Source organism: Aspergillus nidulans, chromosome VIII, assembly GCF_000011425.1.
Source record: "Aspergillus nidulans FGSC A4 chromosome VIII".
Lineage (NCBI taxonomy): Eukaryota > Fungi > Ascomycota > Eurotiomycetes > Eurotiales > Aspergillaceae > Aspergillus > Aspergillus nidulans.
This window is the reverse complement of record NC_066264.1, coordinates 2,078,107-2,104,189: the sequence shown is the minus strand read 5'-3', so window position 1 is coordinate 2,104,189 and position 26,083 is coordinate 2,078,107. Positions and strand designations below refer to the sequence as shown.

At 50.5% G+C, this 26,083-nt stretch overlaps 10 protein-coding genes across 10 annotated transcripts, besides 1 other annotated feature; 7 read left to right on the top strand and 3 right to left on the bottom strand.

The window, feature by feature from the left end:
* Nucleotides 1–26,083: part of a sequence feature (contig 1.14 1606..364334(-1)) that runs on past both edges of the window.
* On the top strand, nucleotides 1,969–4,473 carry ANIA_00890 (MFS transporter; the record flags this gene model as incomplete). Its single annotated transcript, XM_050613283.1, has 3 exons — nucleotides 1,969–2,062; nucleotides 2,213–3,119; nucleotides 3,208–4,473. The coding sequence occupies 3 exons, from the start codon at nucleotides 1,969–1,971 to the stop codon at nucleotides 3,980–3,982; spliced, it is 1,776 nt and encodes a 591-aa protein (XP_050469111.1). The 3' UTR covers nucleotides 3,983–4,473.
* ANIA_00891 (transcription factor uaY) lies at nucleotides 5,602–8,885 on the top strand (the record flags this gene model as incomplete). The annotated part of the gene is made up of 3 exons (XM_653403.1): nucleotides 5,602–7,804; nucleotides 7,855–7,907; nucleotides 7,959–8,885. 3 exons carry the CDS (start codon nucleotides 5,602–5,604, stop codon nucleotides 8,883–8,885), a joined length of 3,183 nt encoding a protein of 1,060 aa, XP_658495.1.
* On the top strand, nucleotides 10,281–12,912 carry ANIA_00892 (DnaJ domain protein; the record flags this gene model as incomplete). The annotated part of the gene is made up of 3 exons (XM_653404.1): nucleotides 10,281–10,377; nucleotides 10,443–11,522; nucleotides 11,576–12,912. The coding sequence occupies 3 exons, from the start codon at nucleotides 10,281–10,283 to the stop codon at nucleotides 12,910–12,912; spliced, it is 2,514 nt and encodes an 837-aa protein (XP_658496.1).
* adB (adenylosuccinate synthase) lies at nucleotides 13,527–15,484 on the top strand. Its single transcript, XM_653405.2, has 4 exons — nucleotides 13,527–13,609; nucleotides 13,713–13,810; nucleotides 13,872–13,940; nucleotides 14,012–15,484. Exons 2-4 carry the CDS (start codon nucleotides 13,768–13,770, stop codon nucleotides 15,172–15,174), a joined length of 1,275 nt encoding a protein of 424 aa, XP_658497.1. The 5' UTR covers nucleotides 13,527–13,609; nucleotides 13,713–13,767; the 3' UTR covers nucleotides 15,175–15,484.
* On the bottom strand, nucleotides 15,655–18,052 carry ANIA_00894 (ATP-dependent RNA helicase helA; the record flags this gene model as incomplete). Its single annotated transcript, XM_050613282.1, has 3 exons — nucleotides 15,655–16,790; nucleotides 16,869–17,625; nucleotides 17,688–18,052. 3 exons carry the CDS (start codon nucleotides 18,050–18,052, stop codon nucleotides 15,987–15,989), a joined length of 1,926 nt encoding a protein of 641 aa, XP_050469110.1. The 3' UTR covers nucleotides 15,655–15,986.
* Nucleotides 19,127–20,386, top strand: ANIA_00895 (MDR family NADP-dependent oxidoreductase). Its single transcript, XM_653407.2, has one exon. It carries the CDS (start codon nucleotides 19,187–19,189, stop codon nucleotides 20,219–20,221), a length of 1,035 nt encoding a protein of 344 aa, XP_658499.1. The 5' UTR covers nucleotides 19,127–19,186; the 3' UTR covers nucleotides 20,222–20,386.
* On the top strand, nucleotides 20,615–21,648 carry ANIA_00896 (CybS family protein). Its single transcript, XM_050613281.1, has 5 exons — nucleotides 20,615–20,799; nucleotides 20,905–20,922; nucleotides 21,005–21,071; nucleotides 21,129–21,248; nucleotides 21,302–21,648. Exons 1-5 carry the CDS (start codon nucleotides 20,667–20,669, stop codon nucleotides 21,465–21,467), a joined length of 504 nt encoding a protein of 167 aa, XP_050469109.1. The 5' UTR covers nucleotides 20,615–20,666; the 3' UTR covers nucleotides 21,468–21,648.
* Nucleotides 21,716–22,709, bottom strand: ANIA_00897 (nucleotide diphosphatase). Its single transcript, XM_653409.2, has one exon. The coding sequence runs from the start codon at nucleotides 22,648–22,650 to the stop codon at nucleotides 21,832–21,834; it is 819 nt and encodes a 272-aa protein (XP_658501.2). The 5' UTR covers nucleotides 22,651–22,709; the 3' UTR covers nucleotides 21,716–21,831.
* On the bottom strand, nucleotides 23,520–24,902 carry ANIA_10132 (uncharacterized protein; the record flags this gene model as incomplete). Its single annotated transcript, XM_050613280.1, has 2 exons — nucleotides 23,520–23,983; nucleotides 24,833–24,902. 2 exons carry the CDS (start codon nucleotides 24,900–24,902, stop codon nucleotides 23,520–23,522), a joined length of 534 nt encoding a protein of 177 aa, XP_050469108.1.
* Nucleotides 24,631–25,645, top strand: ANIA_00898 (uncharacterized protein; the record flags this gene model as incomplete). Its single annotated transcript, XM_653410.1, has 3 exons — nucleotides 24,631–24,751; nucleotides 24,808–25,431; nucleotides 25,623–25,645. 3 exons carry the CDS (start codon nucleotides 24,631–24,633, stop codon nucleotides 25,643–25,645), a joined length of 768 nt encoding a protein of 255 aa, XP_658502.1.

The following is a 26,083-nucleotide window of genomic DNA, read 5'->3' as shown; positions in this document are numbered from 1 at the left end:
GTTTTCCATAGAGTCACGAGCACCCATAGTGGACAGTCAAGATACAATAGTTGACTGTCGCCTGTCAGTCCAGCCGCATATTACCGTACAGAGAGTTTAATGCTGTTGCAGCTTCGCAGCTCAGCTACTATACATCTACTATACATGTACTATACATCTACGATAATTTAAAACTGTACTTTCGACTTGGAAATCCAGGACCCCTAGTGAATAAGGACCATCTGGATCTTCGAGCCAGTGCTGCGGAATTACTCCTCAGTCGCGAAAGTCCTTGCCAGGCTTTTTCCCTGGGAGGGGCGCGCTAGTCGGCTAGTGTGTTAGATCTATCATCTGCACTACTCAAGAGTCAACCCAGACTTCTGGAAAGCCGATCGTCCTTACAGCCCTCTTAGCGCGCTTCTAACTCCCTCCTTGATTCTTCCCCGGAGCGACAATCCAGGGCTTGATGGGTCAATCGCCGCGGCTCCATTCCTCCTTCGCTTCCTTTTCATGATGATTTCTGATTTCTCCTTTTCACCCATCTGTCTGATGACTCTCACTCCGGGACCATCCACGTATCCATCCATCCTGACACAGTAGTGACATCCATTTCACACGTAGTCCGCCTATTGAACTCCGTCAACCCGACTATCGGGCTGCGTTTTCCCAACAAACCCGCTCCACTCTGCCTCCCTGCCCTTTGTCGCACCTGCCGTGTAAGCTGTAGGCGCATCTTGCTTTCAACCGATATCCGGAGGTACCTGAGAGCAGGCAGGACCTGGTCGGGCCCTGTGATCCTCGATCCTCAGGGCACAAGATGCTATACCCAACCGTTCCCAGCCCGACTCGGGATGAAATCAATAATAATGAGTACGGGATGTCGTGGGTTGATGCTTGGTCCGTCCTTGACCGTCTGCTCAACCTCATTGGCTCTATCCTTTTCAGTCTCGTCTTTTTGTTTTGCTAGATTCGATTTTTCTTTTTTTCTTATTCTATTTATTTTATTTTATTTTTTTTTCCCTCTCTTTTATTTCATTTCATTTCCTGCTCCCCGTCTGCTCTACCCCATTTTTCGTCTGGTGGGTTTCCTGGATACCACCACTCGGGTTGCTACGATTCATTCCAGCTCTCGTTCTCTGCTCCACTCAGTCTATCTGAAAACCGTCGGTCCCAAGAAATCAAAATCCGATTTCCTAAAACATAAAAAAAAATAAAAAAAAAATCCAGTCACAAAAACAGCCAGATACAAGCTGTGGGTCCCTTGATATCCTCGACTGTTTGCTCCTGCAACCTGGGCTTTGTACAGCTGTAACCAGAATGGGCTCCATTGCTGGTGAGACTCAACGGCTTCATCCATTTAATAGCTTCCCTCCTTCCCGCCCTTGTTTGATCTGCCTTTCCCATACTCTCAAGTTTCTCCTCCACATTGCCTTTTCTTAAATACCTCGGCCTGCTTTGCAACTCGCGCTCAATTCACCTAACCCATCTACTACCACCACTGCTACTACCACTGCTACTACCACTACCACAACCATAACCACTACCACTACCACTACCACAGTCCCACTGCCGTTTCACTGACCAATTAACTCGCCCAACGCTGCTCTCAAACATAGCTGGTCAATTCATCTACTGCTCACTCGGAGTGTTTCCCGTCAGCTATCATTAAGGTTTTGCGCTGTTGGCTTCCTTGCAGTCGTCACACAGCCTAGCAGTTCCTGCGCAAACAGCATCAGAGCAAATTAGAGCACAAAAAGCAACTTCACGGTTTAAGAGGTCGACTCAGAGCAGAGGAAGACATGCCGAAAGCCGCTTGACAATTGAACCAGTTCGAATCAGTGATACCCGCCTGCAGTTCTTGCCTCTGCCGAGTGCATTCCATACAAGCCGGCCTGACCACGCTTGCTCTCTTCAGCAAGGAAGAGACGCAATCCAGCTATCCCTTCTTGAATCAAGCGAGATCTCCAGAGTTCCAGCCACACCAACACAATGTTCAAACGACCAGCGTTTCTGCAGAGTCGGCGACATGAAGAGCGCAGCGGTGATTGGTCGGCGTTTCCTATACGTCAACTTTTCGTGCTGGGTGAGTAGATTCCTATCAAATATGGACAAAATTCCAGCTGCCCCTGGCCTCCAGCTTGATTGAGAACCACCCCCCTTTTTTTGCCTCGCAATTGGAATGAAAATTTTTTGGTTGTTGTTCGGGTAGCGACTGCGACTGACCGTTACACAGCGCTTTGCCGCATCTGCGAGCCAATCGCCTTCATGTCGATTTTCCCGTACGTCTATCACATGGTGGAGTCGTTCCATGTTACAAGCAATGATCGAAAGATTGCCCTCTACGCTGGTCTGATCACCTCGTCCTTTACGTTCGCGGAATTCTCCGCCGGTATGTTTTGGGGTCGCATGAGCGACAAGATTGGTAGAAAGCCGGTCCTGATCATGGGCCTGGTTGGAACAGCCATTAGTATGGTCGTGTTTGGGTTCGCTCCTAATTTAGCGACTGCCATGATTGCCCGAGCGTTAGGCGGTCTCCTCAACGGGAACATTGGGGTTCTCCAGACAACTGTTGCAGAGATTGTCACCGTCAAGGAACATCAGCCACGCGCCTACTCGATCATGCCGTTCGTCTGGTGCTTGGGGTCTATCATTGGGCCTGCAATGGGCGGGGCGTTGTCACAGCCATGCGACAACTATCCCTGGTTATTCTCGGGCGAATCCATATTCAAAAAGTTCCCGTTTCTGCTGCCCAACTTGGTCTGTGTTGTCGTTCTGATGACTGGGATCGTGGTTGGGTTGCTGTTCCTGGAGGAGACTCATCCGGAGAAGAAGTATCGTCGTGACCGTGGGCTGGAGCTGGGCAATTGGCTGATTGGCAGATGCTGGGGTTCTCGCGTGCAGGCTGTGGAGGAGCAGGATGTCAAAGCGGATTCAGCCGATGCAGGCTATTTTGACGACTACGACGAGGTTCCTCCGCCAGCTTATCGGAGCACGGAAACTTCCCCCCGTTTGGGCCCAGTAAGGGAAGTCGATGACCTGGCTGTGGATGACGACATTGAAAAGCAGATGAGCGGTGGGAAACCCAAGGCCTTTACAAAGCAAGTTATCTTCAACATCGTTGGATATGGGATCCTTGCATAGTAAGTCTGACCTTCGGATGCAACTTGAGGAGTAGCGCCGGGGGGTGCACCGAAGTTTGCGTTCACTGTATGCTGACTCGGACAATAGCCATAGTGTTTCCTTCGACCAACTCATGCCCGTCTTCCTGAGCACGCCCAAGTCCAAGGAAGATGCCGTCTTACCCTTCAAGTTTACGGGCGGCTTAGGATTGTCGACCAAGACTATCGGCCTGATGCTGGCAGTGCAGGGCGTATACTCCATGATCGCGCAGCTCTGGCTGTTCCCCTTCGTCGTTCGCCACTTTGGGACCCTGCGCACCTTTCGCTTCGTCCTCCTCGTTTGGCCGCCGCTTTATTTACTAGTCCCATACCTGATCCTCCTACCCGAGAAGCTTCAAATGACCGCCGCATATGTCGCCCTGATCTGCAAGATTACCTTCCATGTCATCGCCTTCCCCTCCACTGCAATCCTGCTTGCCAACGCAGCACCCTCCTCGAAAGTCCTCGGCTCTATCAACGGCGCCGCCGCTTCGACAGCCAGTCTCAGCCGCGCCTTTGGCCCGAGTGTAACCGGGTTTCTTCACTCCAAAGGTCTTGACAGCGGTTACTCTGTCATATCATGGTGGGCTTGCGGTATTGTCTGTCTGATCGGTGCCATCCAAAGTTTCTGGATGGAGGAGTCCGAGCCCCAGCGGTTCATGGATGAGAAGAAGCCTGAGCCCGACACGTCTCACACCAGGAATGTCTTGCGGGGTTCATTCGCTGCAGACAGGGAAGACGGTACTGCGGATGAAGTCCGGCGACTGCTTTCCTCAGCACGGACCAGTGTTGACGAACTGGAGGTTCCCAGCATAGCCGCCGACTTGAGGCCTGTACGGGGTTAATTCGCTTGCAGGTCTGCGCGTCACCAACGTGCTTGCTATTTTTGTTTTACCTTGATGAGCATTTTATCATTCCATCTCCGTCTTATACCCGGCGACCACGTTGTTAGCTTGTTTTCTTGTTCGCTTCACTGTCGTTATTTTTCAGCTTCGCTTGTTCTATCTGTTTGATAATTCTCGCCTTACTTCCCCTCTTCTCTTCCCTTTCTTTTCATTTTATTTTATTTTATTTTTGTTTTTAGATTATGACTCAAGACTGGGCGGCGCTTACATAGATGGATTTGGATACATGCATGTACCGGGAATCAAAAGCATGAGTGAGGTGTCTCTGTTGCGTTCATTTCATTCTGGGAGGAATTATTCTATCGGGGCATTTGTGGCCGGATCTCGTCGGTTTTCATGATTGTTCCATGCATCCGGGCGGCTGTTTGTCTTTCCAGCTATCATCCTACTACTACCATGTTTGAGAGCACAATTTCATAGATGCGAGGAGCCGTCTTGTGGACTCTCTTCCATTTTCCCCGATACACCTGTTTGCCCAAAGTATCTCCTAGACCAGCGTAGTAGCCAAAGCACATCTGCACCTCCGCTCTCATAGCCGAGCGCAGCCATCATCGAAAGTGCGGGGTTGATCCGATAACACTCGATACTAAGGCAGGTACTTTCATTCAAGCATTCTGGATATTGGAACCCAACGTGTGAATAGGAGGATCTCAATAGTCAGTATATGGAATAGATATGATATCGAGACTTCAACGACTGGTTGGCTTTGACTCGATCGCATCTTCAAATAAACTGGAAATGCGTTCTGCACTGCTTATCAGTAGCCAATCAAGCGCTCTTCATAAAATCCACGTGATAAATTGTGCTTCGACATACATCGCTCGTTCACCTCTGATGGCATCAGTCATTCGCTTTGGATCAGGGCAGCTCTCAGCAGTTTTCTATCACAGTCTGCATTTATTGCTACTACTGTATACGTACTACCACCATTGGACCCGCGATCTATCAGGGAGACCGTTCAAGCTTGGAATAGGCCAACCGAGGTACTGCCTTAGTCAACCCCCACGCATATCTTTGTACCAGAGATTACAGCCCGCCAGAGAGATCTCCCGAATCAAAATCTCCACCAGCAGGGCTGTCGCGAACTGCCAGACTCAGTGTCAGCGCTCTCATTCCTCGCTCCTGCGTATCTCCATCCCTCTCCACTTCTCAGCTCTTTGGCTTCGTCTTTTTTTAGCCGAATCTGTCTCTGCTGTTGGTGACCGCAGGCTTTCTCCAGTCATGCGCTGCGTCTGCGCTTCACATTGCCGCCAGAATCGCTCTCTGCCCTGACCATTGTTTCGGAGAATTAAAGGGGTGAATAAAAAGAGCCACGAGATATTACGGCAATATCTCTCGAGCTCTCAAGCGCCAATCTTCATCTCCTCACTATTTACAGGCTCGTGTTTGAGCGCTAGACTAGCGAGTAACGAACGACATACCTAATCAATCGCCTACATGCGTGCTGACCAACTTCGGTATACCACAGCAGCGTTCTTTTCTGCGTACATTCATTACGGGTCTTTCAGTTGAGACATGGTGGAACCTCCGCGCCACCGGTCATTATATCCTTTTTCGTTATGCTGAATCCCAGTACCTCAGATATCCACACCTCGCCCACGGCCGTTGGAAATGGAAGAAAACGACCACACCCTATAGCCGATTCGGGTTCTGCTATGCCTTCAGATCCATCGGCGCAACAACTACCGCATCCAGCCAATGAAAGTGCCGCTATCCCGTCGATAGCGAGTTCGTCCTCTTTCCGAAACGTCTCCGCTTGCAATCGATGTAGGCAGAGGAAAAACAGATGTGACCAACGACTGCCACGATGCCAAGCCTGCGAGAAGGCAGGGGTCCGTTGCGTCGGTTACGATCCGATAACAAAACGTGAAATTCCCCGCAGCTATGTCTACTTCCTTGAGTCGAGGGTCGCGTACCTCGAGAAGGTACTGATGGATAACGGGATTGAGTATAATGAAGCTGTGGCATTCGATGAGGAGGAAGCTGTCAAAATCGAAGCGGGGTATGAAGCATATGCGGGCTCAGCAAACGGACCAGCTGCCGGCGAAATAGCCGCGCAGGATGGGAGTAATGACAAGTCCGTGCGGATCAAGAAGGAAAAGAATGGGCCTCTTGGGCTGGAAAAGGCTTCGCGATATGACCATGACCCGGAGGTGAAGCAAGACTCCGACGCAGAAGATGGCTGGCGGATACAGAACCTCGTTTCGAATATTGGGATGGTTTCGGTCCAAGGAACCTCGGATCCGCGGTATCTGGGTTCAACGTCTGGAATTTCTTTCGCCCGGGTTGTATTTGCTGCGGTAAAGAGTTCAGTGCCTGGAAACTCATCGGAACGTGGTCCATCGCGCCCGAAGGAACGTCTACCGCATAGCGCCACGGGAACGGAAGGGAGCACCACGCGGGACTCGTTTTTCGGGCTGCAGACACGGCCGATGATGAAGTGTGCAGCATTCCCGGACAGGGAACTGGCCGAGCGGCTGGCCGATCTCTATTTCGAACATGCGAATCCGCAGATACCCATTGTACATCGTGTTGACTTTATGGAATTGCTCGACCGTACGTATTCCGTTGACGAGAAAAGCCGCTCCCCTCGCAGTCTGTATTTTCTCAATATCGTATTTGCCATTGGATCTGGAATCATATTTGAAGACAAACCAGCAGAAGATCAGAAAGAAGGTCGTGATCATTCCCCCTCTGCAACCAAGAGACAGCGCCTGTCAAGTCGTCAGTATCAGCCAGAAGAATATCATGCCTCTGCCATTGTCCACTTAGAGTCTTTCTTGTCGACTTCTCCAACCACTGATGGTTTTGGTGCTTTGGAGGAGCTTCAGGCAGTCCTCCTCCTTGCAAGTTTTGCTCTGCTCCGTCCCGTGGCGCCTGGCCTCTGGTACATTGTCGGGGTTGCAATGCGTCTTGCAGTTGACCTTGGCCTTCATTATGAAGATGGAGCAGGCATTGATGGACCTGAAAATGACAATATGAATCGTACGAATAACAAGGACGGCGAAAAGGCGAAGCTACGCATCGACGACCACGAGCGAGGTCGCCGAGAATGGGTGCGTGACTTTCGTCGGCGATTGTGGTGGTGCTGCTACAGTTTTGATCGTCTGGTCAGCTGCTGTGTCGGTCGTCCGTTCGGCATCAGTGATCAGGCCATAAGTACAGAATTCCCATCCATCCTGGAAGACAAATATATCACTAAATCTGGGATAATCAAAGCCCCGGAAGGCGCTCCCAGTTATAAACATTCTGCCTTTCATTATTTTAAGCTGCGCGTGCTGCAGTCGGAGATTCAGGACGTTCTGCAGCACCAGCAGGCCCGATTCGCCCGACAACGAGGCCCACCCGGCGCCAGGAGCTTTATGCGCCTTGATGTCGTGTCACCCTTCCTTCAAGGTTTTGACTCTTTCCGATCGTGGCGGAGGGACGTTGATCGGCGGTTGTTGGAATGGAAGAATAGTGCGCCGATGCCTTCGGAAAATGGTGTGAGGTTTCCACTTGAGTTCCTGGAGTTGAACTACTGGCAAGCAGTCATCATGCTCTATCAGCAAAGCCTCACCGTTCCCGCTGAGTTGGCTGATGAGCTTTCCCCTGCTGAGGATGTTTCCAGTCCGTCCTTTTCTCAGGTAGAAGAGGACGAACATGATATCTATTACAAGGTTGCTGAAGCTGGGCAAAAAGTCATACGGATATACCGTCAGATGCATCGTGTGCGATTGGTTAATTATACCTATCTAGCTACTCATCATATTTTCATGGCTGGTAAGAAATGCTGCTTTCACCAGGCTGGTTCATGTGCTTACGATCTCTAGGAATTTCATTCCTGTATGCTATCTGGCACTCGCCATATGTGCGGAGTCGTCTGGTATGTCCCGTTCGTTCCTTGCACCTCCGCAGACCCTAATGTCTTATGTAGACACTTGATGAAGTGGACTTCACGGTCCTAGCAGCGACGTCAGTGCTTAGGGACCTCATGCACAAGTGCCCACCCGCAGAAGCTTGTCGTGACGCATTCGAACGGATGAGCAAGGCCACCGTCGAAATGAGTCTTTCTACAACTGGCTTTGGGCCACAGGTTGAACTGAACCGGGTGCAGACCAGCACTAGCGGGTCAAGACAGTTTAATGCAACGCAATCCAGATCAAGGCCATATTCGCGACAGCAAGCAGAGCAACGGCAGCGACAGAGCGCATCTCGGCGACAATTACAAATGAGACAGTCTCGGCCTCTACCAAGATTCGATATGAACCTCGAAGATCTCTTTGGCGACAACCGCGCAGTCGCTGAGAGGCAAGGTAGTGGTGGCATGGGAAAGCTAGCCCAACCCTACCCTGTCTCTGAGACTTCGGATCCTAATTTTGCGCGGCCACAATCCCATCGCAATCCGTCTATGGAATATTACGGCCCTTTCGAGAACCCCGTCTCGCCACAGCAGCCCCAACCACAACCGCGATACTACTACAACAATTCCCCCCAGCAGAGCGGATCACCCGGCAGCGTCGTTGCGGCCAGCGGTATCCCACCATACCAAGTAACACCTACAGAGCAGGAAAACCCCTCGGGCATGGGTCTCGATTATCTGGATTACGATCCAACAGGTATCGAGCGCCAGCTGTCCCTGGGATCTGAAGAGAACTCGGACTTTAAATTTCAAGGCGGCGCACAGTCACTGGGCCATGGTGCTGGCCATAATTTCGGGATCGATCTAGGTTTCGGCATGGCCGTTGATTTTCAACATGATTGGAGTGAAAATGCCAATTATGATCTACTTGAGGGGTATTTCTTCGGTGGAGCAGGCGCAACTGGACCGGGACATGGGCATGGGCATGGCTCGGGTATATAGATTTTCTTTCTTCTTGTTCATCTTTTACTCCTGGATATACTGCGTCGGGTTGCCTCAGGCTGCTCTTTGTTACGGTTCCTCACGGGCAAGGGCAGGTTATCTATATTGGGAACTGGGTGATAAAAAGGACCAAGGAAACGATTTGATGAAGTCATTTTTGTTATTCATGAATACTTACTATATCATTTGATCTCATGACTGGTAATAGGTTGGCATTAGTTTTATGAGTACATACATTTATGCCACATGTGAGGTCAGGTTACAGCTCGCCCCAAGCATGCCCAACCCCAGGGCCGTCATCCTGCAATGCCCCAATGTTGACAATTTCTACTCTTCGAGGCCAATGGTAATGCGAATTGGGCAGCAAGTGAAGCTGTAAGCGATTTGCTGGCGGCAGATTGACCAACATTCCCATTCTGATTCCATCGTCCGATTAGCAAGGATCCCCTTCCAGCCCCCTCAGACTCTTCTTACCCTGTGGCTGATTCAATCTTGATCCTGCGGACAGCGCATTCATTTAGTGTCCTCTCGCTCAGACCTGCGATCTTCTTTTCTCTCTTTTTTGGTCTGCTCTATTTACTAGATACAATTTAACGAGTGGAGGCTTCGATAATTTACTGTCGTTGGTAAGTCCCATGATCGACCGTTGCTCCTCCGACCCTCCCAAGCTCCCCTCTCTCCGCGCTAAGCAAAAAAAGTCCACGCGAACTGATCAGGTCCACTGCCGGGCTCAGCACAGCTTCTTCAAATTCAGGTTCAGCTCGTTCTACGGGTACATCCTTCCGTCGTGATCACCCTGCTTACTGCTCTGTTGCCTACGTCGAGTTTCCCTTGCTTCCTTACGACTCTGAGTGTCGTCGTCCCACTTTGTTCTGGCCGGGGTTCGCTTTAGCATTTATTGTTAAGTGATACCGAAGACATACTAGACGGAAGAGAAAGATTGCATCAGCACCTGAGATATCTTATAGGATACAGGAAGGGAAAGTCGATATTGACGCGCCGCATACATCAAACAAAAGACGGGCATAAACAGACCGCCGTTGCTTCGCATCGCTTGGTATTATCACGCAGTTCAATGCTGGGAAAGAAAACGAATATGGCTGACTTGTTATGGTTGTAGGACGCATAGGCTAGAATTTGCCTGTTGTTCTCAAGCCGAGCGCTTTTGGTGCCGTCGAGCTGTCGGACTGTTGAGCTCTTACATTCCATCCGTTAACCAACCGTCCTTCTCCCGTCGCGTCTGCCGCTATTCCACCTTTTTTCACTTCACAAGCCACCCTTTTGTCAGGTCATGTACAGCAGGAGTAGACAAATACCAGGCTACAGTGGCATACGCTCTTTAATAGTCACCGAGACATTGATTGCTCCTTAGCTGGCCGGTCAGTCTCGTCCACAATGGTCAAGCTAGATGTGCGGAGAGACTACTACGCAGACTTGGGTCTCACGCCTAGTGCAGATGCCGAGGATATCAAGAAGCAGTTTAGGAAGCTAGGTGAGGAAAACATATGGAGATAGCGACGGAGAATGACGAAGTCGAGCGTGTCTGACGTTGGTTAGCTCTGAAATATCATCCCGATCGGAACCCTGGCAGAGAAGTGGAAGCGAATGCGAAATTCCAGGCAATCCAGGCAGCTCACGAAATATTGATCGATCCTCACCAGCGGTTGAAGTATGATACGGATAGATTGCGAAATGGCTACTACGGGCCTACCAAACCTAGTCCTCGAAAGGAACCCACAACAAGTTATTCAGCCGCGAGGCCGAATACGAAGGCGAGCTTTACGGAACGTCCCAAGTCGTTTCATCATGGTCCTTCTACGGGTGCTCAGAGGTACGCCAGCTATGCAAGGGCTGCACCAAAGCAGCCGTGGGAGAAGGCCCCCGATCAAACGCAGACTCGTGCGGATGCGTATCGGGGGTTCCAGGAGATGAAGGGGAACGCTATGCCTGGATGGTCATCTTTTGATCCTCGCGGACGCGCAGGCCAATCTGGTGCTGGCACAAGACCGACTGCTACAACGAACGGCTCGTCTGCGAGACCGAAATCTGCCTATGAGCATGTGTACACTAACACCAAGCCTTCGGCTGCCGATTTCACATCTCATGCTCAATCTGCGAAGAAGAAGCAAGGGTTCGCTCCACGGGCAGCAGGTGGTGACGAACCGATGGCAGCAAACACAGCGTCGTATAGAAATGGCACACGGGCTGATCGTTTCAGCTTCGCGGCAACCCCGACTGCAAAGAAACCGACTGCTGGATTTGCCAGCGGCGCAGAGAATGTGGCCACTCCCGAGTTTGAGAGAACGAGAAGTACGTATGCCACCACGGGAGGCGAGAAGACGTTCTTCTCCAGCTCTATGCTTGGACGCTCAGGCAGCGCGCGGACCTCGCCGAAGAATACGAATTCGCGTTCTCATACGAACCCGCCGAGCCCGGATCCTCAACAGGGTGGGCGACATCGTAGCGCTAGTCCGAGCCTGAGGGCTGATGGGGCCCCGAGCTATGATTCTACAAGCTCAAGTGGTCTCAGCGATGATGAGGATACGTTCAAGCCCAAGGCGATGCCAAAAAGTCGGCTTCGGCAGCAGCAGAGGTTTTCTAATTTTCGTAGCACTAATGGACTATTTTCTGGCGCTGGTGAGTTTTCTTATTCGATTCGAGACACTTTAGTTATGCTAATATTGATCCAGCGCACGATTCTGACTCGGCCAGCTCCGCGAGGAACAATTCCGACTCACCGATATTCTCTAAAAAGGCTGACTTCTCGTTTGCGAAGGACTTTCCTCAGAATGGGACTTTCAAGAGCAGCAGCCACGATGACTTAAAAAAGTCTAGTCGTAGAACGCCATTCGGCAACTCCCCAAGTGCGAATAATCGTGGCCGAACATCAACAAGAGATGGCTCGCACAGTACCGCTGATAACACCCCAAAACGCGAAACATCGACCTCGGAGCCGGAAGCTCAACAGCAACAACCCTTCTCGGAGAAGAACTTCTTGGCCAATGATTGGGTGGCGGCGTTCCAATTCAAGAACATGTCGGATGCCCTACCGACTAGCGATACCTCTCAAAGACAGCCAAATTCTCAGCGCACTCGGAGTCCGCGAAAGCAAACTAGACCGGGGGTCAGAACATGGACTGCTCCACAGCAAGCCAGCGTCGCAACAGAGGCTGAGGAGGCTAAATCAACAGTCGGAGGCACCGGCCCGGCGCCTAGTATTGACGGAGAGGCAATGGATCTTGACGACGAGTCTCCGGTCAAACCCACCAGTGCAACAGCGGCGCCTCAGAAGCCAAACAGTGGAAAAGAAAAGGTACACCCACCATCTTCAAAATCACGGCCGATTTCAAAATCCGGAGACAAGGACATCGCTGGCGGAAGTTCGAATCCCCTCAACTTGAAGAACCTTGGCGGTGTGTTCCCCTTCACCGCTACAAATAGCGGTGGCCTTGATGATCTCAAGGACATCTCGTCTACACTCCCATTTGAGTCTCGGCCCAAAGCACCAAAGACATCAAAGAGCGACACACATCCTCGAGAATTGGTTTGCCCTAACCCACCCAAGCGCCCGGAACCCCCGCAGCCTGTCCCATTAAGTGCTGGGTCGAAGGAAATGGCGATACCACGCGCGGCACTGGATCGGTACATCGCCGAAATGAACCTTTATATTCGCGAATGGGGCGCTTTCGACGGCCGCATGGTTGGGCACTTTCTCTCCCGCCACAAGAGCAACCAAACCGAGATGGCACCCAACTGGCTTGGCGGAATCGGAGACTCAGTTCGTTTAGGCCTCGGTGATGAAACAGGAGGGAAAATCTCGGGCGATGAGAGCGACGATACTACAGTGGGTGCAGGCATTGGTACCCGTTCCACGGCTCGACGGGGCTTCACCTCGTATAAGAACGCGCTCATACAGGATGAGAAGGTGATGAAGCATTGGGAGGTTGCGAGGGAGATGCACCTGGAGTGTGTGCTGAAGTTTGGGCAGATGAGGGAGTGGGTGAGAAACGGGGGAAAGATCATTTAGCTTTTTTTGTTACTACAGAAATACCTTTGCATGGGATGGCGCTGGTTGCGTTCGGCTATACCTATGATTGGCCTGGATTCTGGTGTAACATATCTCGGTTCTAGACATGGTTCTTGTTACGATATATATGAGATTTACTCATTTTCGCACCGGCGCCAAAGAGTCGCCTAAGTATATGCGCTTTTGCTCAGGCGCAAGGTGTGTTTCGTCCCGGGTTCGGGCTACGGCGGCTGTCGCTGTAGTGGAAAGCGTACCGAGCTCTTGCAATATCTCGAGCCATTGTATGGTCAGTACTTCAAGGACTCTATAGCCTTTATATCCCAATGCAATCCCAGAGCCCAACTGATAGAGCCCTAACGCGAGCCCTACCCCTAAGCCCTACTTATCCTCCGAAAACCGGAGAACCTGTTTGCAGCGCCAGTGGCGGGGCCCTTCACCCCTCCGTGGGGTTCTTTCCCTGACCGGCCTGTTACATACAGTACCATACTCTTAAATCTATTAACCAGTAAGATGTAGTATAATACAATACCAGTACATGAGTCACGGGCGAGGCAGAATTATATGTACTGTCATCCGCAATTCCCCTCCGTCCCTTTTTCTGGATTTTGGTCTTTGACGGTCGCGAAGTTTTCGCCGCTGCTCCAATCACTTTCGAGTGGTTTCTGTCTCAATATCTCTAGATTGCCGGCCAATTGCTGTGAGTTGCTTTTAGTCATATGGTTTTTTGTTCGCTCCGTGCGAGTTTGCGCAATTGGGTTGTCTATTCCGACTCCAGGCTAACTGCGTACACTTCTCTGTAGAGAACTCGTTCATTCGATTTGACCATAGACAGACGTCATTACAATCCATTGCATAATGGCTGTTACAATTGTTCTCGGTAGCCAGTGGGGTGATGAAGGTGGGTTGTACATTTCTCACCGAGAATACTTGAGATATGTGCAAGTTCTGATCGAAAACAGGAAAGGGAAAAATCACGGACATGCTGTCGCAGGAGGCGACGCTCTGCTGCCGTGCTGCTGGCGGTCACAGTAAGTATACTTTCCCCCCATGCTTCCGTTCAACTTGACGGCGCATAGCTTGCTTAGCTGATTGTGGACAGACGCCGGCCACACCATCGTCCACGGCAACGTAACTTACGACTTCCACATTCTGCCCTCCGGTCTTGTTTCAGATAAGTGCATAAACCTCATCGGTGCCGGAACCGTCGTGCACGTCCCTAGTTTCTTCAAGGAATTGGCGGCGTTGGAGGCAAAGGGTTTGAAAGGCGCCGCGGCCCGCGCTTTTATCTCGGATCGCGCTCACGTCTGCTTCGACCTGCACTCTGTTGTCGATGGTCTTGAGGAGAAGGGACTTGGTGGCAGGAAGGTTGGTACGACTGGTAAGGGCATTGGGCCTTGCTACAGTGACAAGGCTTCAAGAAGGGGTGTGCGTGTGGGGGAGATTCTGGACGAGGAAGTCTTTGAGCGGAAACTAAGGACTTTGCACGCCGGATACACAGCTCGATTCGGCCAGTTGGACTACGACGTTGAAGAGGAGATTGCGCGGTTCAAGGAGTATCGAAAGCTGCTCGTCCCGCACATCGTCGACCAATTGGCCTTCTTCAACAAGCACAAGGACTCCTCCAATACCCTGGTCGAAGGCGCAAACGCCCTCCTGCTTGACCTGGACCACGGCACCTACCCCTTCGTGACCTCCTCCTCCACCGGCCTCGGTGGCGCTGTGCAGGCCCTTCATCTCAACCCCACTAGCATCAAGTCTATCATTGGCGTCGTGAAAGCTTACACCACTCGCGTCGGTTCTGGCCCCTTCCCCAGCGAACAACTCAACGAAGCCGGCGAGAAGCTCCAGAAGGTCGGTCGCGAGTTCGGCGTCACCACCGGCCGCAAACGCCGCTGCGGCTGGTTCGATCTCGTCCTCCTTCGGTACTCTCAGTCAATCAACCACTACACGGCGCTCAACCTCACCAAGCTCGACATCCTCGACGACTTTGACGAGATCAAGGTTGCTGTTGCCTATACCTTGCCGGACGGCACTCGTCTGGAGAACACTATTCCAGCGGACGCGGAGGTTCTTAACAAGGTCGATGTCGAGTATGTTACATTGCCTGGTTGGAAGAGCAACACCATGGGTGTGAAGAAATATGAGGACCTTCCGGAGAACGCGCGCAAATACATTGAGTACATTGAGCGCGAGCTAGGCGGCGTTCCTGTGAAATGGATTGGTACTGGCCCTGCTCGTGACGACATGATTTGCCGTGAGTAGATGAATGGCTTTACGACATTTCTCTGACGCTTGACAACCTACAACATTTCACCTTTTTACCACCCCTCATATCATTGTGGAAAGAAAAAGCGACAAAGCGGAAAGAGAAATTAGTACCAAATATGATGGAATAGAGCTTTTTATGTTCTCCTAGAGAGAAACGGTATGATCTTTGCGTCCAGTTAATCTTCCTATATATTTTTATTTCTTTATTCTCTGTGAGAGTTCATTGACTTGTACAAGTTTTGGAGTTCCAATAAAGCGTGTACGATTTTTGCCTCCATTTTATCTTCCCTTCGGTGATCGTCATTCCTGGAGTAGAATGCGCAATGGTTGGAATACTAGATATTTAGCATATGCTCTTTAATTTCCTATAAAAAAAAAATAGTTGCATCTAGATCGACTAAAATCAAAACCGTATCCTGAAGAGCGGAGTAACATGGAAGGATCAAGATTTATGATACAGTAAGAAGTCATGTCTATTATACATTGAACAAATCTGTAACGTACATGGTATGGTAAACTTAGAAGTTATATCCGTATCCAAACACCCTTCCAGAAAGTAGGCAAGACACTATAAAGACACCGGTAGATAACATGGAGTCCAGCCAAGTCGAGTCTATTGACAGTAGACAAAACAAACGAACCGAAAACAAGAGGTGAGTCGAGTATTTCCTTGTAACGCCGCCCAATGCATTCTCATTTTGAGGTAGGTTTTGTCGTTGCGAAGGGTGATTAGGTAGTGCTGAGCTAGAGCTATTCCATAGTATGAACAGCTAGGGAGCGGTAGGGTGAGTCGGCTTGGGGTTTATTTAGGCCCACTCATCCTTGCGGTTATCGAGCCACTTGTCGAACCTCTCGGCCGAAGGCGCACCATGACGCTCACGGGCACCTGAACCTTGACGACCGGAGCTACGGGCGGCGCGACGGTTGGGGTAGAAGTCATTATTGCGGATAGGCCGGCGGTCATTGAACGAACGGCGGCGGTCACCGTAGTTATTGTGGCCTTGCGCGCTATCCTGCCTGTGGCGTTGCGACGGTTTATAATTTCGGATACTGAACCCGCTCTCTCGGTCGAGGCCTGCCTTTTCAGCCATGGAGCTGGGAATATGCGGTGCGTCTCGGAGGCCGTAGCCATGAATGGCTAGGTTGGTGATAGCCTCACGCAGCAGGGACCTGTTGCGAAAACTGCCAACCAGGTTGGACAGTTGGGCGAGGCAGGTTTCTGACTTAGTAGCGCGGCTGACTTGAGCGAAACCCGACTTCATCTGCAGGAGAGTTTCGGTGGCTTCAGGGGTGGTGGATGGGGATTCTTCGGTCAGCTTAAGGGAGGGTATAGTGAGAGTTTCGCGGTCGACTTCGACGGGAATATCTCTGAGCAGTTTCCTAAGAGTGCCCATTTGCTGCTCGTGTATGAAGATCCAGCCTTGACCAGTTTTACCTGCACGGGCTGTTCGGCCAAGACGATGGATGTAGTCCTCGCGGGTCTTGGGTACACCAATTTGAATAACGTGTGTGACATTTGGGAAATCCATACCACGGGCGGTGACGTCGGTTGAGAAAAGGATACCAGATTGACACTTTCGGAACCAGTTGGCGACTCGAGTCCTCTGAGCCTGTGTCAGGCGTGAATGGATCTCACCGAGAAACAGTTTACCGAGAGGATGTCCACTTCCCGGGTCGGCCGGGTCCACGAGTAGCTGATCAAACGCTTCAAAGGCAGTATTTGTCTCTCTGGTAGAACCGAAGTACACAATAGCTTTGAATGTGCTCCGTGGATCATAGCTTTTCTTGACCAGCTCTAGCAATGTTGGCATAGCATTCTCGAGACCTTGCAGAATCACTGCCTTTTGCGGAACCGACATATGCGTGGGGACCTCATCGTCCCGGACGCACTTGACGAATCGGAAGTCGCGCTTCATGGTGCTGCGGACCATTCCCATGACCTCAGGGGCCACGGTAGCTGAGAACATGAGGGTCTGGCGATCAACCTCTGCGGGATCCGGAAGCCGATGTTGAATCTCCATAAGCTCGGGAGCAAAGCCTTCATCGAGCAAGCGATCAGCCTCATCAAGAACAAAGGTGTTCAACTTCGGCGCTCTAACGCCGCTAGTGGGATCCGTGAGGAGATCCTTGAGTCTGCCGGGTGTCGCGACAAGGATATGGCAACCCTCCCGTTGAAGCTGATGCAGAGCAGCCCGCTTCATGGTACCACCCACAGCGACCTGTACTTGCAGACCTGTCCGAGCGACCAAGCGTTTTGCCTCAACTGCGATCTGCTCAGCAAGCTCTCGCGTGGGCGAAATGACGATTGCTCGGATATCGATAGGGGCAATTTTCCGGCCATTGCGGTAACTCGTCTTAAGAAGACTGCGATCGCCAAGGAGTTTCTCAACAACGGGAATCAGAAAAGCAACAGTTTTACCGGTACCGGTCTTGGCCTGAGCCAACCTTGAGAGTCAAATTAGCCGTCATTTCGCTCAGAAAGGAATCAGTTTATAGGGCAAACAAACATGTCTCCGCCTTTCACAGACTCGAGGATCGTCCTGCGTTGTACTTCGGTCATGGTCTCCAATTTCATATGTTTCGTGAGATTCTCCACTAAATTCCGTGGAAGAATGTTTCTCTCTCCCAATTCCGCAAACCGAGTCGGTAGCTCTTCGACTGAGACATTCTGGCTGCTATTCTCCGCGACGGCATTCACCTGGGCCGAAAACCGAAACTGGCCTGAGTGGAACAGTGACTTCGACGTAGATGACGGTCCAGATATCGATGAGTAGAGAAACTGAAGGCGTTGGGGACTTGACCGCGCCGACAATGTTCGCGGGCAGGATCGCAGGGCATGGCTCACAGCGGAGCGACGAAAGGCACCCAACATAGTTAGGCCTAGACGGATGAAGACACGTTCCGACTTTACCAGAATTATCAATGTAAAAAGTCACGAAGCAACCGAAAAAAAAAATTCAAAGGTGAAGAGTAACTGATGGCGGCGAAAGGAGAAAAAAAACCGGCCCTTATCTTTTGGAAAATATCAACTCCCGGCAGAAAAGTTGCTAGCTTGAAGGCGGAGAGAGGCGATACGGCCATGATTGGCTGCGGGACAGGCACCTCGGAGTAAAGACCAGCGGTAGTTGAAGAATTATCGCGATTGATATGGTTGGAGACAGGAATTCTGTTAAGCATGATCTAGGGCTGATTCGAGACCTTGGCACTGTTCATGCCATCTGCATTTGTCGTGGTGAGAATTCTTCGTCGTGGCATACTACCACGAAAGTGACTTGATGCCTGAGGCAATAATATCTTTGCACAGCTTCGACACTCGGCACCGAAGTCTGCCGGATACTCTTTGCTGACTGAAACTCTCCGAAGAGGGATCTGTCCCATATTCCTCCGTACAGAGTCAAGAAACTTCTGAGATTAGCTCATAGACCATGGCTGGTAGTCAACAGTGGTGTAGATATCTGTGATATCCACCACGAATCTTGAAGTTGGAACGACTCAGTGCACGAACTTCACGGATTTGGGCCTTTTTGATTCATGCTTCTTGACCGACTTGTCTGCTGCGTCATGAAACGCACAGTTGACCTCACTCACAGCGCCGGGGGATGGTGGTGGTAGCCGCTTAAAGGTCTTCCTCCTCCTTCCAGCAATATCTCCGAGCTCAGATGGAGTCCATCCTCGGCTCTCGGCCAGGACGAAGTGTCACCAACGTTAATGTTGGTCAATCAGAGCATATCTTGGTTGATGTCGCGCCACAATGCCGCTTTCGGATCCAACTCAGGCATAACCACCGACTGAGATCTGCTGTGTCTCCTCGAGAACGTTCCCTGGTGGAATCGTTGCTTTATAATCTGCAATCCATATTTTGGTTGTGCCCCGCTTTATCGTTGAGCATGCTCTGAGCTTATAAAGTCAAGGTTGACGGTGGGTAGCCTCCTTGAGCATTTTGATATCATCATCTCCTCTACAGTAACTTTCAATTGATCTTCTTCTACTACCTCTCATACACATCATGGCCGCCAACAAAGCCCTTGTCTTCAAGAAAATCCCCGATGGGTACCCTGTTCCCGGTGAACATCTAACCATCGAACCTGCTGCATATGACGCAAGCGCCGCTGCCCCTGCAGATGGAGTTTTCCTTCAGTCGCTTTACACCAGCTTCGACCCCTACATGCGCGGACGCATGCGTAGCGCAGAGATCAAGTCCTACGCACCTCCCTTCTACCTCGACAAGCCTATTGAAAGCGCAAGCATCGCCAAGGTTATCCGTTCCAACAATGGTTCCTACAAGGAAGGTGACCTCGTCATTGGACGCTTGCCAATCCAGGAGTATGTTGCGGTCGAAAAGGATGAACTGTCACGCATCCGTCACCTCGAGAACCCGCTGGGCATTGAGGACATCCGCGTCTTTTTAGGCGCACTAGGCATGCCTGGCCTGACAGCCTACTCATCTCTTTATGAAATCGGCCAGCCAAAGAAGGGCGAGACTATCTTTGTCTCCGCCGCCAGTGGTGCCGTTGGTCAGCTGGTCGGTCAGCTCGCCAAGCACGAAGGCCTCAAGGTTATTGGCAGTGTCGGATCGGACGAGAAGCTCAACTACATCATCAACGACCTTGGCTTTGACGGAGGGTTTAACTACAAGAAAGAGAAGCCTGCAGACGCTTTGGCTCGTCTGGCTCCTAACGGTATCGATATATACTACGAGAACGTCGGAGGTGAACACTTAGAGGCTGCGCTTGAAGCAATCAACAATTTTGGTCGCGTTGTCGTTTGCGGTATGATCTCGCAGTACAACAGTGCACCATATCCCATCAAGAACATTGCCTACGTGCTCACTAAGCGACTGACTATGCGCGGATTTATTGTCGGCGATGCTGGCATGGGCGACAAATACACCAAGGAGCACCAGGAGAATGTGCAGAAGTGGATTAAGGATGGCTCGTTCAAGACTCTCATTCACGAGACGGAGGGCATCGAAAATGCGGCTGAAGGGCTTGTCGGCATCTTCTATGGAAAGAACTTGGGCAAAGCTGTTCTGAAGTTTTAACGAGATATGGCAGTCATGACGGCATATTTCTTCCTGAGAAAAAGAAAACCTAACCCTTGGCATTCGAGGAATGACCGCACCATATATATTTGATTGCAATAATCGTGCTTAGGAAGCCCGTCTTTAGCATGTAATCTCAATGAAACGAATATAGCATGAAGTGCTTAAACAGAGTCTTTATTAAGTGTAGACACAGTAGAGACAGCTCCCGTCTCATGCCCGCCTTTTTGAATTGCCGGCAAGTCGGCCAGGGCCGGATGGGCGGAGAGCGACTGACCAATCACCTTGCTCCGTATAGTAATGTTAATAGGTAGGTGCACCCGAACAGACTTCCCGAGGTTACTAGCGGAACGACTTCGACACTCTTTGAAGCATCATCTACAGTCCGTGTTTCTGGTGCGTTGAATAGGAGCTTTTCCTGGGCGTGAATAGCATAATCGTCACAATGGCTTCTCTCATGCGACAGTCTTGCCTCTCTGCCTTCCGGGCGCCGTTGGCGACTAGGAACACCGTTGGTGTCTCGCAGGTCGTGGCCTTCCACGCCTCCGCGAAGAAGCAGATTCTGCCCCCTTTGCCTCGTGAGTTAACCCGTTATGAAATCTTGCTGTAGTTGTGGAAGTGGTTTGGAAATTTTGGCCGGGCGGGGTATGTTTGCTGAAAATGATGCTAACAATTTGTTACAGAGACCATCCAGGGAACAAGTACGTCTACGAGAAGGACGAGATACAGATAATATCAGGACATGCATGGCCGGCTCGAGATACTAATCAGCTTTCTGCGCAGTGAATGACCCAGCTCCCATTCCTAAACCCCACCCCTCGCACGGTAGCTACCATTGGACTTTCGAGAGGTGCGTCGAAAACATAGCAAGTTGCAGCAGGTATCTCGAACTCTAATATCGCTACAGACTGGTCGCTGTTGGCCTGATCCCTCTCACTATTGCTCCTTTCGCTGCCGGATCCCTCAACCCCGTCACGGATGCTGTCCTCTGCTCGCTCCTTGTTCTGCACTCGCACGTTGGATTCCAGTATGTACACCAACTCCTCCATTCTCCTTTGCGAAGATCTAACGGCTTTAAAGGGCTTCTATTATCGACTACTTCCCCACGCGCCGTGTTCCTAAGACCTCCACATTGTTGAACTGGCTCCTGCGCGGCTTCACCCTTACTACAGCTGTCGGTCTGTACGAGCTCGAGACAAACGACGTCGGCCTGACGGAGACCATCAAGCGGGTTTGGAAGGCGTAAACGGAGCTTATATGATTTCTTTCTTTTGCCAATCTTGATTTTTTTATTTGTCATTTTATATCAGATTTGTTTTTCTATGTTAGGCGTCTGCCCTTGTATACTTGCTTCACCGGTAGGCCAACCAAGGATAGACCTGGTTCTGCCGCGAATAAAATGTGACCGTTCCGATTATTCCTCCAGGCAGTCCGTTATGAAGTATGAGCAACGATCTCATTGCAGGTATCAGATGCGCTCCCTATCACCATGTCCCGCGAACTTTCGGGAGCATCACAATCCATTCTATCAGGTTCCTTTCTATTCATAACCAAGCCGGGTATCCCGAACATTATCCCCAAGCAAAAAGATCAGACATTGATTCTTTGAACTACTCCTCATCCTCGTCTTCGTCCTCTCCATCCGAACCCAACCGCTCATCATCGTCTGCCTTGATCAGAACCTTCTCTATAACTCTCAATGTCGTCTTCAACGGCAATCCAATAACATTATCCGCACTCCCCTGAATCCCCTCGACCAATATGCTCCCCAACCCCTGCATCCCATAGCCCCCAGCCTTATCAGCACCCTCTCTCGTCCTCACATACGCCAATATCAGCTCATCCGTCAACCCACCATCAAACCTCACCTCCGTCTCCTCAATCGCTGTCTCAATCGCATAACCCGGATCCCTCGCACTGTTCAGCGGCGCCATCGCCACAATAGCTGTGAAAACTTTATGAGTCCTCGCATCTCTCAGACTTTTCAGCATGGCAATATGATGGGCCTCCGAGCGTGGCTTCTCCAAAATTGCGCCAGACTGCGGCTCCACGACAATTGTGTCAGCCGCGAGAATGAGCGCGGGCTCGCCCTTTTCCTCGTTGACGATCTCACGCGCGTAAACATCTTGTGCCTTTTGCGTTGCTGTAGCTAGCACATATTCAATAGGTTGCAGTTCGTGCGAAAGGTCCTCGGCAAAGTTGGATGGGACGACTTCGACATGAGGGAGGCCTAGATAAGCAATTATTTGGCGGCGGCGAGGAGATTGCGAGGCTAGGATAACGCGTCTCGTGCGCAATGTCTGGAGAAACGGTAGAGAGAGTGGCGGCGGCGGTGGTAGGCGTTTTGGTGTCTGCGTCGTGGATTCGTATGAGGGCGGAGGCTCGGTGGGGTTTGTACCAGATAGGAGGGGTCCTTCCTTTTCTGACATACTGTTCTCAATGTCTCCTTCTTTGCGGTCTCTGCCGGAAAGGTACAGAGTATATCGGATGCAAAAATGACTGCTCTGTAGTAAGATGCTGCCGAAGATGAGTGAGTTGACATATGCTAACTAGGCCTACTAGATCTGACTAATTCGAGTGATGGGCGGTGAAGCTTGGCATAAGTATATCTGCGTTTTCGGAAGAGCCTTCAGAAGAGCAAGGCTGGTCAAGGTCGAGTATAATGCGCAGTAAATGGGCTAAGGAGCGTTGCAGAGCTGCTGTAGCACTTGAGGTATACAGTACTTAGGGTAATGGTAATAAAGGACTCGAGGGGTAACATGTGCTACATAACAATGTGCTCTATTGGTGTACTTTCGCACGGATGAATAAAGCCTCAGACAGTTTGGCTCTCTAGTCACACAATTCTAAAGTTATTCGCTAGAGCCTTTATCCTTGGTCAATGATATTGTTATCTTGTCAAAGAGAACAGCACTGCGCGTAATAGATAGAAACCCAGATTCGAGGTTCTGATTCACGGGATATCTGATAATATGCCCCCATGCCCAAACGCCGAGTCATTCTGAAACAGTATTTTGCGAGTATTTGCGAGATGATTAGCCTCCCATATTATGTGGTCTGATGACAACAGTAATGCCGAAGAATGTGTGCCCTTCCTACTAGGCGAAAGTAGGACGCATGCCTAGCTTCCCCGCCTATATTCGTTCACGGTAATTAGCAATATCTTGCCGTACATGCAATAAGCAAGGTATCATAGATTATATAAGTGTCGTTTCAATCGCGAGAGGCTGAAAGACGCCACCAGACTTAACTTAGCACCAACGGGCTTCGGTATCCAAGTACAGTAACGACAGGTAACTTAGGGTCGCATATCGTCACTGACACGACCCCCTCTGCGTTCGATTTCAGTGATAAGGTTCTTGCGCTCTTGGAGCTGGGCATGGATAAAATCAACAGTCTTCTTTAGGACGATGCTCTCGCTTCGTCCTTGGCCCTCCAAGCCAGGAACAAGCTCCGTAAGTCGATCAAACCCTTCACGGATCGCCGCGCGTCGCTTCTGCTCTGAGGCAATGTGGTTGTTCTTTTTCTCTTGCTCCGTCAAACGAGGTTTGTCCCTCTCGCCGCCTTGTCGGGACGAATTGGTGGGGGTAGATGAAGAGCGATCATGCCGGTCTTCTGCATTTGTTGATCCGCTAGCTGCGATGGGGGAGTACAAGGGCTCAGAGGAGCTTGCGAGGATATGTGGAGGCTGCGCGGAGGGCATGTTGCCTGCACTTCTCGAAACCGGGGGTGAATAGCGAGCGTAGCAAAAGAGGGGCGGGTCTGAATCTCATGTGACGGGAAGTGTGACTCGGGAAAACAGGGCGACGGTAGAGATAGGTTACAAAGAGATACTGATGGATATATACGGAGAAAAATTAGATAGTCGTCAGGAAGGAATAAAGGAGAAAGAAGAAGAGTCTAGAAAAGAAGGGAGTGGTAGACTCGGTGTCAAGTCAGGAACCGTGACATCTCGAATCCTCGAGGCTAGGACCCCTTTAGCGTGCGGAGAAGTCGACTCATGGCCCTAGTCTCATATTCCTAGCCATGATCTTTCCTGCTATTAATTCCAAGCGATGATCACCCGAATGGCCAATTATTCTGGAATCATCAATATCAAAGGACCTCGGTACCAGACAACTGCGAGGAAAGGATATCCTCAATTTTGGCTTCATACTAACACCATTGCCTACGGAGGAGCCTTGGAGTTAATCCGCACCACAATTAATTAGGCGAAGCTTGTTTGCTTTTTTACCGGTTGTGTATGTGACATTCTGTCTTCTCACGTGTTGACGTCTGAATAAGAGGATACAAATGGGCCTTCTCATCCCACCCGTGGGCCTATGACCTCATCTCCGCATACCATCTTCCTAACTAGAAAATGCCACCACCTTTGACGTGAGGAGTGCACAGCTTCCTTCAAATACAACATGGAGCACAAAGAGCCTCTGCGCGGCTCTTGCATGTGTGGACGAAATCAATACCTCATTAGAATCCCTGACAATGCCACTGATCACGCCCGGGTCTACTTCGACACCGGCCGGGACAACCGTACGTCGTTGCCCACGTTATGTGAGGTCTTCCCACCTAACTCCATTGATGCTTAGGGAAGTCGTATGGTACACCATTAACCGCATGGCTCCGAGTTCCTCTGGACTGGTATGAATCCTATACCCAATCTTTCTTCCCCGACGAGACGCATGGTAGCATCCGCCGCATCTTCACTCCGCACCATGCGCCGCACACGCAAAGGGTGTTTTGCGGCTTCTGTGGGTCGCCCCTCACATACTGGAGTGAGAATCCGCGGGAAGAAGCTGATTTCATGTCTGTGACTATTGGGAGTCTTTACGGTGACGACCAGCGAATCCTGGAGGACTTGCATCTTCTTCCGCGGTGGGAAGAGTCCGAGTCGCCAGATATATCTCCGCCAGCGGCAGAACAGTCACCCACTACTTTGGTCGCGGATGCTCCTACTTCTCAATCGACCGTCGTTGTGCCACCTGGTGTCTTCACCGAGGGTCTCTCTCGGACTGTCAGGCATGGAAACACGAACGGGATCCCCTGGTTTGAGGAAATGATCGAAGGCAGTGGGCTCGGCAGGCTGATGAAGGCAAGATACGGCGCCGGTGTGAGTGGTGATCGATCGACCACTATAGAATGGGAAGTTAGTGATTGGACAATCACATCGGAATTGGGGAGCCCGTCTAGTCAATCTGGCGGGAAAAGAAAACGTGAGGAGCATATTGGTAGAGAAGATACCTAAGTCCTCGGGTACAAGCGAAGCCTCTACTCCTGGAATGAGATACTTCTTATCCCTAGCGTTCTTATTTTAGCCCTGTAACTAGGAACAAAAAGATTGACATGTACAGAAACTTCAAGCCGTCAGTGGACCTCCTTATAAGTATTTAAATATTCTGAACAGTTGAAGAGCTGCACAATGACTGAATGAGTGATGAAACATACATAAAAGGTGTGTTTTAGATGTGCTGTTTTCTGGCACATCACAACATCATTTCCTAAAATGGTATTGCTTCACTCACTCCTCAAAATCTGCTAAACCTACTTGTATGAAATATGCTACTTTCTACTTCTTCTCACACTGTGGGCTGAAAGGGTTAGTTCCCTTTGTCTCATTGCTTCCGTTTAATTCTTATGTTGTCCTGTCTTACAACCTACTAAGACCCTAAACAGCCCCGTTGAACTAAATACTACCAAACATTTCTAAGGAGTAGACATGCCCAAGAAAACATAAAGAAACGCACAGATTATCAGGCTTCCATCCTATTTAGATCACAATATGCCACATGCATAAATGTGGGTTTGTCTATTTGTTGTCGATCCCCGGCCAGTAACTCCATTCGATATCGTTTGATTTAGGCTTCG

What these genes read in the sequence shown, in the direction of transcription:
- adB (XM_653405.2), top strand. Translation starts at nt 13,768, where the DNA reads ATGGCTGTTACAATTGTTCTCGGTAGCCAGTGGGGTGATGAAG. An exon ending in TAGCCAGTGGGGTGATGAAG is followed by an intron (nt 13,811 to 13,871) that starts GTGGGTTGTACA and finishes GATCGAAAACAG; the next exon opens with GAAAGGGAAAAATCACGGAC. An exon ending in CCGTGCTGCTGGCGGTCACA is followed by an intron (nt 13,941 to 14,011) that starts GTAAGTATACTT and finishes GATTGTGGACAG; the next exon opens with ACGCCGGCCACACCATCGTC.
- ANIA_00896 (XM_050613281.1), top strand. Translation starts at nt 20,667, where the DNA reads ATGGCTTCTCTCATGCGACAGTCTTGCCTCTCTGCCTTCCGGGCGCCG. An exon ending in TACCATTGGACTTTCGAGAG is followed by an intron (nt 21,072 to 21,128) that starts GTGCGTCGAAAA and finishes ATATCGCTACAG; the next exon opens with ACTGGTCGCTGTTGGCCTGA. An exon ending in CACTCGCACGTTGGATTCCA is followed by an intron (nt 21,249 to 21,301) that starts GTATGTACACCA and finishes ACGGCTTTAAAG; the next exon opens with GGCTTCTATTATCGACTACT.
- ANIA_00895 (XM_653407.2), top strand. Translation starts at nt 19,187, where the DNA reads ATGGCCGCCAACAAAGCCCTTGTCTTCAAGAAAATCCCCGATGGGTAC.
- ANIA_00897 (XM_653409.2), bottom strand. Translation starts at nt 22,650, where the DNA reads ATGTCAGAAAAGGAAGGACCCCTCCTATCTGGTACAAACCCCACCGAG.